The sequence below is a fragment of the Procambarus clarkii genome, chromosome 38, assembly GCF_040958095.1.
Source record: "Procambarus clarkii isolate CNS0578487 chromosome 38, FALCON_Pclarkii_2.0, whole genome shotgun sequence".
Classification (NCBI taxonomy): domain Eukaryota; kingdom Metazoa; phylum Arthropoda; class Malacostraca; order Decapoda; family Cambaridae; genus Procambarus; species Procambarus clarkii.
The window spans coordinates 32504893-32515421 of record NC_091187.1 but is presented as its reverse complement, the minus strand read 5'-3'; the positions used below and the strand labels follow the sequence as shown (position 1 = coordinate 32515421).

The 10529-nt window shown below is 46.8% G+C and overlaps 1 protein-coding gene and 1 long non-coding RNA gene across 2 annotated transcripts in view; one reads left to right on the top strand and one right to left on the bottom strand.

Annotated features, from left to right (window-relative positions):
• Nucleotides 1–5818: 5818 nt before the first annotated feature.
• LOC138372422 (uncharacterized) overlaps nt 5819–10529 on the bottom strand; it is a 28509-nt gene continuing 23798 nt past the window's right edge. The window contains exon 2 of the long non-coding RNA XR_011230861.1: nt 5819–5983. This is a non-coding gene — a long non-coding RNA (uncharacterized lncRNA). The remainder of the gene's footprint in view (nt 5984–10529) is intronic.
• LOC123748419 (C-type lectin mannose-binding isoform-like) lies at nt 6071–6906 on the top strand (the record flags this gene model as incomplete). Its single annotated transcript, XM_069337451.1, has 4 exons — nt 6071–6157; nt 6253–6427; nt 6508–6613; nt 6700–6906. Coding segments are annotated over 4 exons (522 nt in total), but the record flags the coding sequence as incomplete, so codon positions are not given.

Sequence of the window (10529 nt, the reverse complement as noted above, 5' to 3'; positions counted from 1 at the left end):
GATAAAACTGGGTAGAGTTTCTTTTGCCCCTGTTACCTACCCGTAAATAGGTACCTGGGAGTTAGAAAGCTGCTATGGGTTACCTCCTGGAGGGGGGGGGTGTAATAAAAAGGAGGCCGGGTCGAGGACTGGGCCGCAGGGACGCTAAGCCCTGAAAATCACTTCAAGATAACCTCAAGATTCTTGTGTTTGTACTGGTGACTTGACACTGGGATTACTTTGTATATATTGTGTATTTCCATAAATTAAAAAAAAAAATGTGGGTGACGTATCTGTGAACCAGGCAACAATATCGGACCACTTAGGGGGGGGGGGGACGACGTATCTTCGGACCAAGCAACAATACAAAACGACTTAGGGGTGACATATATGTGGACAAGGCAACAATATCGACCACTTGGCATGGTGACGTTTCTGGGGACAAGGCAACAATATCGGACCATTTAGGGGTGACATATCTGTGGACCAGACAACAATATCGGACCACTTGGGGGGATGACGTATCTTGGGACCAGGCAACAATACAAGACCACTTGGTGGTGACGTATCTGGGGACAAGGCATCAATATCGGACCACATAGGGGCGACGTATCTGGGGACCAGGCAACAATACCAAATCACTTGGGGGATGTCGGGGTGCTCGCCTAGCTCTTGGTGGAGGCGGACGCGTCGCCTGTGAGCTCCTGTTTTGCTTGTCATGTGGTAGTTTGTGTTTGTGAGTGGGCCCTTTAGGCCGTGTCGGCTGGAGGGATGGCAGCTCCCCTCATCCCTGTGAAGCTGAGGGTTACCATTGGCCTGGAATTCACTGGACCAGCGTCATACCCGGCTGTTGAAGTGGTCATGATTGATATGTTGCGAGTGAATGTGGCGTCTGTGTGCGCCGTTCAACTTGTATTTGGGCATCGAAGCTGTTGTGAAATTCAGCTCCACGGCTGTGTATCGTGACTTTGTGGACCGCTATGATGGGAAGATGTTTACTATGCCTGAGGGTGGTGGTTCGGTGGAAGTGTCGAACAGATGCAGTGAAACTACCTATGTGGGAGTTTATGGTGCTCCCTTCGAGTTCCCTGAATCAGTGGGTGAAGCGACTCCAGCGTTACTTCACCCGATATGGGCTGGTCTTGAGTGTCCATATGAATGCTGTCTCCTCTGGGTGGTGGACGAGTATCCCGAATGGGACACACACAGTGGCGATGCAATTGAAGGGCTCCATCCTTTCGTCTCTCCTGCTTCTGGGCTTCATGGTACACATATTCTATGTAGGTGAGCCCCGGACTTGTTTCCAGTGTGGGCTATCGGGCCACCAGGCTGGGGGTGTGGGGCAAGCCGGGTTGGCCCTTTGAACTTTTTTAGGGAGGAGGACTTTGCCCCGTTGGCAGTCCCGGACCTGTCACCAGGTGCTGCTGTGATGAATGATGCTTCCCGGTCGTCTGGTGCCCCGTTGCCATTCTCAAATGCCAGCCTACATGTAGCTGGGGGTGGGAGTGTCGGGGTGGTAGTTAGTGCATCCCCGGCTCCCCTGCCTCAGCCATGCCCGCCTGCCCGCATCTCCAGTCAAGTCTCCAGTTGTGTTTCCTGTGGTGTGTGGTCTAGTGCCCCCAGTCATCGAGGATGCGGCCCGGCCGTGCACTGTCTCCGGAAGATGTGTCTTCGGCCCATGTTGACGTGCATGCGGTGATGTTTCCCGCGGTGTGTGGTCCTGTTCCCCGGGTTGTTGAGGCTGTGTTGTAGAGTGATCGTGCACTGCGTGGAGTTGTGCGGCCGACCAGAGGTTCTACTGCGGTACCTCTTAGCGGGGGTGATAGTTCCGACGGCCTGTATCCAAGCGATTTCGGCGAGCTTCGAGTCTGTTTCCGCCTCGTGGTGAGACCTGGGCCGACGTCAGGAATTTTTGTGACTCTGGGAGTTCGTTTTCTTTGGATGGTGATGTGGGCAATGATGTTGGGGTACCTGCAGCTTCTGTGGGCTGCGTTGCAGTGGTGATGGGTCCTGTGGTGGGATTGTCCCCTGATCCTGTGTCTTCTCCAGCTGCCTCTGCATCCCTGGTTGCTGGTTCCCCCGGGTTGGGCGGTTGTGGCGCCGGCCGCGGTTGCGGTAGAGGGAGGGGACTTGGTGATGGTTCTTAAGAAAGATTCTGTTCTTGCTACCCCCATGCCTCTAGCGTCCTTGTCTGTGCCCTCCGTGCGTCTGTCCTCAGTGCTGCCAACTGCTGCGCTGCTGCCCACTTCTCAGCCGCTCTTTGTTACTCCACCCCCTTGTGGTGTCAGCGTCTGTGTCATCGCCCTCTGTGATTTTGTCCCCTGCGACTGTGCCCGTTGTGCTGCTGCCCTCTGTAGTGCCAGCTTCTGTGCTCCAGCCTCTCGTGGTTCCGCCGCCGGTGCAGCTGAGCTCTGTGTGGCCTCTTCCCGTGACTTCCGCCTCCGTGGAGGGGGCGGAAGTACTTCATGTATCGACCGCGGGGATCGCGTCGTTTCGTTTCCTTGCCGGCGGAGGTGTTGACTCGGTGGGATGCCTTCAGGAAGAAGTACCCTCGTCGTCTATTTCCGGATAAATATAATGATGATTAACTGTGTATGTGGTTTTTTATTTGTGTTGCTTTATTTACCTGTTTTGATGTGCTGTGAGATACGGTTAATTTTTTCCGTGTATCTTGCCTGGTTATGTTGGGTTACAGTGCTCTGGTGCTTCTCTTTACTCTGTGTTTAAATGTTACCTATGTTTAGGTTTCCATTTTAGTGTGTATTGTACGACTTTTGTTTGTGTGTTTGTTTTACTGCTCTTGAGTTTTGTTCATGTGTTTCTTGCCTTATAAATGTGAATGATGATGTTCATGCTTTTCTATTATGTAGTATTTGTGTTTACAAAATAAAAAGAAAAAAACATGGGGGGTGACATATCTGGGGGATCAGTAAAGATGATGGATGAAGGAAGTCCTTCCCCTCTTATATTATAATAATATATGAACTGACAATTCATCTTCAATATAGTTCACACTACTAGAGGAACTTTACAACTGTAAACTTATTATTTTTCTTTGGTATGGGAACCTTTTATAAGCATTTTAGTACAAGTAAAAGTTTTTACATTAGTGCTAAATATACTGTGTAGTGTCTGTCTTGGGAGCGCAAGTCTTCCTCTCATCCCTCTCTCCATCTCTATGTTGTAACTAACAATAAGGTAAATGACGATAAATAATAAATTTTTAAACAATAAATAAACAAAATAAACATAACAGTGAAGGAGGTCAAGTAATGTTTGGTTAGTTATGGGGTTAAGTGGCCCTTGCCTGCATTGTTGATATTGTCAATGGCCACTTCTGGCAGCGGCATCTGGCCACTTGCATGTTATGGTCGTAGCGTCATGAGTAACTAGCATCTTGGACCCCTGTTGAGGAGTAGCCAATTACAAGCCAGGAAGGAACTGTTGCTGCAGACTTTATTAACCAATGAGAAGCAGTGTGGTGAGTATAAGAGTGGGAGTTGGCGCCGAGGTATGTCAGTTACCTCCTCATCCTCCACAGTAAGACGCTCTAGTTATAGTGAAGGTTTGTGTTATTATGTTAAGTATTATTGGTAATAATTTTTAGGTAATAATTTTTAGGTAATAATTTTTAGGTTAAAATTAAGTACTATGGTAGACGTTGTATAGTTAAATGTTTCATAATCTTTGTAAGAATTGTTTTCTAGATTATCATCACATCCACACAGGTGACATCCTGACAAAGTCAAATCTTTGTCAATTGTACTAGATTATGCACTTAATTAGTATAACATTACTAAACAAATCCATGGCATCTTATGGATGTAGGCAACTACGTGGATAATAACCTCTAAATTCATATCCTGCCACACTGCTCGTAACTTAATAAAATGAGATTAATATTTAGTGTTTAAGTTTTTCTAAAATTTTAAGTTATTATTTGGTTCAGAAATATCGCTAAACTTTCTTTCCTCTGAGATTACTTGTGGAGAGGATGAAGTGGTTTCATACTGTTCACTTAATGAAATTCATGCATTTCACTTGGAAGCTACTATAATTGTTACTTGCAAATGAAACTCTTAACTATCCATAACAAAGTTTTATTAACTTTGCTCAGTCATTACGTTCCAAACTAGTCTTCACTAGAACAGTTAAAACCTTATTCTTCTTAATTCGGAGAGGCGTCGTAAGTTGTAGACTAGTTTGAGTAAAGAGTATTGCAAGGAAAAACTTAATACATTTGTAATTTAATGTAGCACCTTCAGGTATACCATTTCTGTTCCTACTGATTTCGGTTAAACCTTGTATCTAAATTACTTTAAATTTAAACTATAGGAATGCCTTCGGCTAAAAAATTATCTACTTTCTTCATGGCTCTCATAAGATAACTACCCTTATCTTCACTAGATACCAGTCTACACAAATTTTATTCATGCTACTATAAATATTACGTAAACCAATCTCTCCCTTGCATCCTTAACTTTCTATTAAAAAAAACACTTGTGATTCCTTGCTTAGTACTTAGACGAAACGCTCAAAGTTTAATAAATTGTGCATAAAGAACAGAACTAGACCGTAAACACCTTGCCTTCCATTCACTTTTCATACAATAATTTTCCGGTGGGATCACAACTCGCCTCCAGTGAGGTATACTCTGCCTTAAACGTGCTCTTGTAATTTTACATACCGGAGACCAGGTGTGTAACGTTGATTATTGTACTGGTAATAGTGCTGAACCTGTCAATGAAAACTTCTTGATGCAATAGCTGACTCGCCGTTTACGTTACCCTTCGATAAAAGGTAATTACTTTAAACATTGGCTAGGTATTGTCAAACAATACATTATTTGTGAGACTTTACAATTAACATCTTGTCTAAAATATACCTATTAAACTTAACGGTAGCATATACATTGCTCGTCTTGCAAAATTATTTAACTAAATTTTTTTTCTTTTTACTTAAAACTTAAGAGTTTTAAATGGTAAACTCGGTCCTACTAAACTTTCACTTCACACCCTAAATTGAAATGACTTACGTTTGTATTAATAACTATTCCCGGCCACACGTTGTGGCTCTGAAACTCTTGTGAGTTTCTAAGCCACGGTAACTTTCCTGTCTCCCAGTCCTCTCCCACTATTACCACCTGTCCTCTCATCCTTCTCCTTCCCAAAATTCCCTCACTCCACCATCCCCTCGTCCTGCTAGTCATCCTGTCCCCCTCTTTCTCCCCCACTCCTGTTCCTTTGTCCTTTCCATTCCTCCTCGTCTTTCCCTCCATTCCCCCCACTCCCTCGCCCGATGCATCACAAATGATCTGATGTTCCTATCGGTGAAAAAGTTTAAACGATAAACAATGCGAAAATAAACCAAAATCAACGGTATGGTAAACGCTATTTCAATGCAATGTCATAAAAAAATAATAGAATAAAAATAAAAATCTCTAAATTCAATTCGTCAATGCAATTGCAAACATTGAAATGGAATTGTAACATAATTAGTTGAACTTGTGGAGCACTTGTGAGACAGATGGTGCTGTTTAAAAGTTTTTACCAGTCATAGATCGACTATCTATATAGTTGATATATAAACGCACTCCTATTCAAATGCATCTTTACATTTAAAAGTAATTGGTAAAGGGGTTTTGAAGATTTCCCTCTTGAAAGTCTCTTCAAAACTTTTTACGGTAGGATTTGTTATTTGTGTATAAAAACCTGTTCGGATGCAAAATGATAGTTTTGTGAGAATTTCAAAGCCATTGGTGAAGAAATTTCGGAGATTAGTGGTTTTGAACAATCATTCATTTCCATTTTTATTTATAGATTTAATAAATACTCATTACAGATGGCTGCCATAATATTTCTGGTGATGGCGGCGGCAGTGAGGCCATCCTGGGCCCAATACTTCGTTAATAACAACGCTGCTCCCACCATCTTGGGAGCCACTAATAGGCCATTCGCTACCTCAAGTGGAAACCTCTTGGTACTTGAAGGTGGCCCCACCCAACCTCCTCAACCCCCAGCAACCCTTCCCACAACTACCAGCCCAACAACCTGTGTTTGTTCAGCCACAACTGCCAAGCCTGCTTTAGGTCTTTATTCCTCAAAAAGTATCTCCAGTATTGACTCCCTTTACCTTCCATTCAGCTTCATCTTTATGCAACCATGCTGCTAAACCCCTGGTAAGAGGAGTTTTATTTTCCTTTCACATGGACGTATTTAAGGTTAATTGGTAATTAAAATGAGCCTTAACATAATTTGTGTTGTAACGTGTCAGGTTGACGAGGTAGTGGACGGCAGAGCATACCATTTCTCATGGTGTCACGACTCTGGTCGACTCTACACCTGGGAGCAAGCAACCAATTACTGCTCTGGGCTTGGCAACGGTTTCCAGGCCGTCAGTATTGAAAGTAACAGGAAGCAAGAGTTAATTTCCAACTATATGATTACACGTAAGTTGAAAAGCTGGTCTGGGTGTTTAACTAGGCCCTGAGTGACTAACTTGGACGTAATGAAAATGGTATAATTTCAGACTACATCAGCGACATCTGGACGAGCGGCAACAAACGTAACTCTAGGTCTTGGTCGTGGTTATCTGGCACTTCCTCTCCCTACTCTAACTGGTCTAGCACCGGCAGGTGAGAATTGGTTTGTTGACCGTAAACAAAACTATTGGTGTTGACTGGTAATGATCATGGCCTTGAGAACCACTTGTCTTCCCCAGGCGAGGACTGCCACAGCCAGACAACGATAAAGGCAACGAGGACTGTCTGGCGGTGTTAAACAACCTGTATAACGATGGTGTCACTTGGCACGACTCCTCCTGTTTCCACCTGAGGCGCGTCATCTGTGAGGCTCCACGCTTCTATGTTCAATAGTTGTTCCCCATCAGTTCTCATTATTGTAATATTTTAATAAAGTTTAAACTTAACTCTATCGATTGATACAAACTAATTCTAAAGAGAATAAGATTATATTGTGTAGTAATATAAATGCTATAAACGCATTATCTGTTATTTCTCTGAAGTTTGCAAACACCGCCCATCTTACAAATGTGGTATACAAAAGTGAGGGGCGGCGGCGGCAAAGGGGATAATGTGTCAATGTGGACAGTTTTTCGTCAGTCTGGTTAGATAGAGTAAGTTCTGATAGGCTGCCGAACCCTACCAGCTAGAGGTCGGGAGATAGCGCTGAACAGACTGTAAGGCAACCTGTTCTCACTAGGCTGTTTAGAGCGGTGGCAGTCTTCCCCAAACGCATTCATTTAACTTTAACCCCTATCAGGCAATATAAGAAAAGAGCCAATCGCCTCCTTCCTTGACAGGCAGGAGGGGTAGTCTTGGTCACACTGTATGTGATTGGGTAAACTATGGGCTTAAACTTACCTCTCACTCCCAGTAACAACCCTTATCAGAACCGTTCGGGACTGTCATGCCATCAGTGACCTTTTTCTCACTGTGCCATTTTATACTCTCCCGCCAAGACTGTCGGGAGTGCCATCCAGGGTTATACAGTAGAGGTGTATACGAAGTGTTACCAGACATGTCGCCATACACGATATCTGAACTGCTACTGAACTTTAAGAAGCCCGACACGAGGTACTTTGGCCCTTATATAGGGCGAAAAACCAATGCTGGGTGTACACCTCTGCAGTCGTAAGGTACAAATTTTGCGGAGAACCATTACCTTACCTTAAGATTTATCTTAACACGCTAGTGTTGCATAATTCACAGATGGGGTTTAAATCTGATAATTAGCTACTCTATTGCCTTTACAGACCAAATGTAAATACCATGGAGGCTAACATCTTATATTGAAATGGCTGCAATTTTGTCTCAATATTTTTTGCCTCTTGGTGGCTGATCATACGGCTCTGGAATTTCTAATCCTATACATCTTATTGATAGTACAGAATGTTGCTTGGCTAGATTCCCAGCAATTTTGTTCACTTCAACCCCCCCCCCCCCCCCCACTGCTCAGCTCGTTGTTGCCGTGTGGGGGCTTAGTGGGCGGCTGCCGGAGTGTGATGCTCCTTGGGACAGTACTGTCCTTTAAGAGCCTTGTGCTCCTGCTGCCGTCCTCTCCAATTCTGCTGGGCACCTTTTCCTTCCGTTTCGTTCTTCTCCCCCCTCTTCACCTATCTGCTTGCCGTTTCCTGCCGACCTTTTGCTTGTTCTGGTTCTTCCCTTGGACTTCTTCTATTTTTGACGCCCGGGTGCTTGAGGAGGCATACTCTTGCACCCATAGAACTGTAGTACCTGACGTAGAGAGCGAGGGGAACCTTTTATTGTCAATCTCCCTTTCGTCACTGAACCCGATCTCGGACTGTCGGTTTCTTAAGGTGGCGTTTGTGGGGCGTATACTCACGACGCACCCCTAGGAGGCCCCGGCAAGATCGGCGATAGCTTCTTTTTGGGTGTCCTGCCTCTAATTGAGGCTCCATGGTGGGTGTGGGGGCACATTCGTGAATGAATTTTTCTTTATGTAATGATGATGACCCCTGTTTCGGTCGTTTCTGATTTACCTTCTCAGGCTCGTGGGGTGGGCGACAAAGACAGTCAGTCCGTGTTGGAAGACCGGGCTCTGTAGCCTCTGCTGCATTGGGCCCCGACCTTGCTGCTCCTTTGGCCTCTGACTCCTTCCCCTGGCTCCCATCCCTCTGTGGTTGGGTCGAGCCCCAAGCCCCCAGTGGTGACTACCTCATCCCCTGGTGCGGCTCCTTCTCTAGTTGTAACTACTGTGCCTTTTAACCCCTCTCTGGGGCTTCTCACGGCCGCCCTCGCTCGATTCCTTCCAGTTCTGCTACCTATCAAGCCTTGTTTGGTCCCGCTTCGCGGGCCAAATATTTTGATCTCCTCCCTCTTGATTCTGCGCCTCCTGACGATTTCTCCCTCCAACATCTCGTTGATTCCGTGGATGCCTCCATTACCTTCAACCCCACTCGTCTCGGTACACGTGTCGTTCCTGCTCCTTCTCAGGATGCTGCTTCCCGCTTGGCTGCCTTATCCTGCCTTGGCGAGACCCCTGTTCGGGTCTCGAAGAACGCTCGGTTGAATGCTAGTGTTGGCACTAGTCTGCTCCCGCCCCATGTTGCGACCGGTGTTCGGGACCTGCGCGACTGACACGACGATATTAGACATCCTTGCTGCCCAGGGAAATTCTATTCTACAGGTGGACACGTACACTCGTTCCCCTCGTGGTAGTCGCCGTCAACCCCTCCGGGTTGTGAAGATTTCCTTTGATGGTAGGACCCTTCCACCCTCTGTCATTCTTGATGGTGCCAAGTGCTCTGTCCAGGAGTACATTCCTTCTCCTCGGCTCTGTAATAAGTGCTGGAGTGTTGGGGCATGGTGCCCTCCGCTGCTCCGGGACTGTCATTGCCCCTTGTGTGGTGGCGAAGGTCACTCTAGATCGGAGTGCACTTCTCCCCAGGCAAGTTGCCTCAACTGCGGTGAGGCCCATCCTACCTTCTCCTGTCTGTGTTCATTACAAGCTTGAGGCAGCCGTCCTAAACTTGAAGCACCGGGAGCGTTTATCTTTTCCTGAGGCGAGACGCCAGGTTTGCCGGCTCCCGCCTTATGCTAATATCTCTTACGCTCGCATGTTGCGCGCTCTCTCTCCTCGTCCTTCCCGCCTTCCTCAGACTCGCAACAGTTTCCGGGCCTTGGACCCTGATACGCCCACTGCCCCCTGTTCCTTTGGGTTCTCTCCTGAAGGATCCTCCACCTGGTCCTCTGTCTGGGGGTTCCCCTTCTTTCTACCTTGTCTGTCGTGTCTCCTGTGTCTTCTTCATAGTCTCCCTCCATTCCTCCTTTCCCTCCGTCTCTCGACTCTCTCCTCCGCCTGTCGGTGCGGGCTGATGTCCATCGCTCTCCAAACGGCCGTCATGTGTGCTCTCATTCCGCTTCTGTTGAGACGCTAGAATCCGTTGCCCAGTACGTGGTTGCTGGGACAACTGTCTCTTTAAGTCAGAAGCATAAACCTGGCTCCTCTCCTTCCTCCTCCCCAGCGGGTAAGGTGGTTTCGCTTTCTTCCTCGGCCACTACTTCTGCCTCTCTCGCTCCTTCCCCTCCCATTTCGGTGGTTGCGCCCCCTGTTCCTGCTATGGAGGTTTCTTTAGCCCCCGCTTCCCTCTCGGTTGCTGCCCTTGCTGAGGTACGCTCCCCTCTTTCTAACCCCCCCCCCCCCTGTTCCTGCTGCTGTCCTTGACTGCTCCTCTCCATTGTCTCCTCTTCCTCCTCCTCCGGACCCCGCCCACACACCTCTGATCTGTTCTCCCGTTTCCTTCCCTCCGTCTTTGCTCAGTTTACCCGTGCCCCCTAACCCTGACTATGCTGACCCTGATCCCGTCCCTGATATTCTTTGTGCTGTGTTGCTCTTTCGCCTTTGTTTCTTCCTTGTTCTCTGTTTTTGTCCTTTCTCTTCTCGTCGTTGTCCATTCTTCAATGGAACGTTCGAGGTTATTACGCCAATTTCCTTGAACTCCAACGTCTGATTTCGCGGTTTTCGCCCCTTTGTGTCTGTCTCCAGGAGCCGATGCTTGGTGCTCGTCCT